General features: G+C 43.7%; 1 protein-coding gene across 1 annotated transcript in view; it reads right to left on the reverse strand.

Moving 5' to 3' along the window:
• LOC118338710 (protein FAM171B-like) overlaps positions 1-2623 on the reverse strand; it is an 11309-nt gene extending 8686 nt beyond the window's left edge. Inside the window, exon 1 of the mRNA XM_035676005.1 lies at positions 2335-2623. Within this exon, the coding sequence (XP_035531898.1) occupies positions 2335-2512 (178 nt within the window). The 5' untranslated portion in view covers positions 2513-2623. The remainder of the gene's footprint in view (positions 1-2334) is intronic.
• Positions 2624-2833: the final 210 nt, after the last annotated feature.

Raw genomic sequence — 2833 nt, forward strand, 5'->3', positions numbered from 1 at the left:
CCTGTGTGTATAAAAAAAAAAAGAGGGAAAAAAACAATTTCCCCCTAGGGGATCAATAAAGTATATCTTCTTCTTCTTCTTCTTCTAATGTCGTCAGGATCTCTCTCTTACGGTGACAATTTGACACGGACGGCAGCAATGGTTGAATTTGCTGCCCCATTTGCTGCCAGGCTGATTGCTCATAATCCTGCTGCTAAACGATCTGCCAAAGCTTTGCTAAAAACTGATGAAGCCATGCCTTGTGCTACCAGATTTCACAATATTTCAGCATGTGCCAAAACTGGATAACCAGATCATCCCATATTGTTGCCCTGAACCATTCCCTTTGATCAGAAGCAGACAAATGCCTGGAGCTGCCAGGAGTGACTGCATTTTCAGCCACAATATGAAACAAACTACATTTGGCAGCGTTAGTGTGAACCCACTGAGACACACACACACCAGCGCAGATGGACATGAGGATGCTTGTTTTGGGGAGAGGCAGCCTCCACTTTCTGCGTGTTCTGCCTTAGTGGCCAAACATAACAGAAGGGGGTCACTACATCTGAAGTGGAGGTGTTCCGTGCCAGATTACTATAATCTCCCCATTTGGCCAACTGAACCACGCCACAAAGGGGTTTATGAAGTGGATTGAAATGGGCTGTCTGAGGCTACTAAGGCAGATGAGAAAGAGATCCCATGTTGTGTGTGTGATGCGGCTCAGTACTGTTATTATCGAGCACATGATAGAGCTGATGTCCAAAAAAAAGACTGCATTTCCACTTAAGTGAAGCACCCTTTCTTTATCGAAATGTGAGCTTTTTAAAATACATTTCCATTCATACCACATAATTAAAAAGCTACTTGCCCCAGAAAATGATGATAGCAAATATCAGAATGACAAGTTATAATTATTAAAAACACCATGCTTGTGGCTAAGAGCATGTAAATGGGATGTTCCTGACATGTCAACAGCGTTACATTATTATCATTTCACCAAAATCAGGATCCACGGGGGAGGAGCAGAAACATGTTGACTGGTCAGTTCTTTGAGACCACCAGGCAGTACAAACAGATGGTCCTACAGGGACTTATCTCTGGTGACCCCCCACCAGCCCCACAGACATGCTCGTTGTTTGTGTGTTGGAATTAGGCCATGCATTCCACGGATGGAGACAAACACAAGCGCTTCCTTTGATATGTGGGCCAAGTCAGCCTCAAGCACGAGTCAGCAATATCAAATTGAAGTGAGACGTGCAGGGTGGAGCTGTTGGGGGGTGGCATGTCCTAACAACCGCCAGTCCTGTTGTCTAATAATTACAATCCTCCCCTGGGCCAGATGATTAAAATCTTCAAATCTCTTGCTTTGCCCTTTATGAAGGGACAACAATGGAGATGTTAATCTCAGCATGGGAGAACTGAGCATCTGGTTCCAGAGAGGAGGTGGGGGTTTTTTTTGTACATTTGTTTCTCTAAGTTGTATTTTTAAGAGTGGAAAGGACGATCACTCCCCGGAGAGTCTCCTCTCTCTGTACTGAAGGGACAGGAAGGCTAAGAGGAGGAGGTTTGGCAGGAAACTACACATGCCATCGGGGGGGGGTTGGGGATGGTACTCGAGACAACAGCATGCTTGGGTACATTTCCAAGCGTTTCAGTCGACAAACACAGACTGGAGGATCATGTGATGACGGATGGTCATGTACTCCTACAGCAGCATGAATTAGTCATGAAGCAGTTGATAAGTGAACAGGGCCACAAATCCCTCTTTCAGCTGTCCTTCGCTGCTCGGCTGTAAACAAGAAGAATGCCAGCAAGTGTGCATATGGCTGTGTGAGGCAGACAGAAAGAAGTGCATGTACAATATGTTAAACACATTTTCTTTTTTAGCTTCTAAGAACATGTTGGCCAACTCCCAAGTCACTTTGAAATTAATATATTATTATTATATTATTATATTTTTTTTAAAGAACTGCTGCCTTGGTAATGGTGATGCAGTAAAAGGGGACAGATGGAGAAACCGTTACTCATGAGGTGACAGCAGCAAGCTCCCACACCACTTGTTACTCATGAACAGATCAGTAGATTTGCTCGCAAATCCTGATACAGATGGTCCATTCCGACTGAAAATGAGGACATCTCTAATCTGTTACATAAAGACCTGCAATATAATGGTTGATAGAGCAGAATAAAAAAAATAAGAGGCCAAAATACCAATATCCAACCTCATTCTCCAGCTCTAATGTCATTTATTATCATCTTTAACCCAACATATCAAGCACACAACTTTAACTCTGACAGGTTTGAAGTTTTACTAAAGTTTAAACCCTGTGGGCATACAGTGAAGCCTTTACAAACCTGACAAGGCATCGGGCACTTGTTGTTGGTGCTGAAAGGGCTCTTGTTTCATGCGATCCCGGTTTGCAAAGTACCCGTCATTGATATGCAGAGGGTGTCCGGTCGGAGTGAACTCTCCGGTCGCTTTCCCATCCCCGCATACAACCAGCGCAGACAGCAGGCACATCAACGGGCGCATGACTTTTAAGAAAGTTGCTGATCGGTGTCACTTTCTTCTTTTACCCGGGTCCAGCTTTCATCTACAACTTGAGTACGAGCGGAGATGCCCAGTGCACTGCCATCCTAACTGATCCCCTGTCAGCCAAAGTGCGCAGCGAAACTCCTCCCCTTTAATCTGCTGAGCTGCTTTATCTATCTGTCTGTCTGTCTGTCTGTCTATCTATAAAGTAAAATTACAACCATGTAAAACTAAGTAAGATTCACGCATTCATTGTTGTTTAATTATACAACTTGCATTATCAGTTTACAGTATCAAAAAAAAGTTACTTGAAATTGAAGA

The sequence above is a fragment of the Morone saxatilis genome, unplaced genomic scaffold (assembly GCF_004916995.1).
Source record: "Morone saxatilis isolate NCDOM2014 unplaced genomic scaffold, NCSU_SB_2.0 Contig5, whole genome shotgun sequence".
NCBI classification, from domain to species: Eukaryota; Metazoa; Chordata; class Actinopteri; family Moronidae; genus Morone; species Morone saxatilis.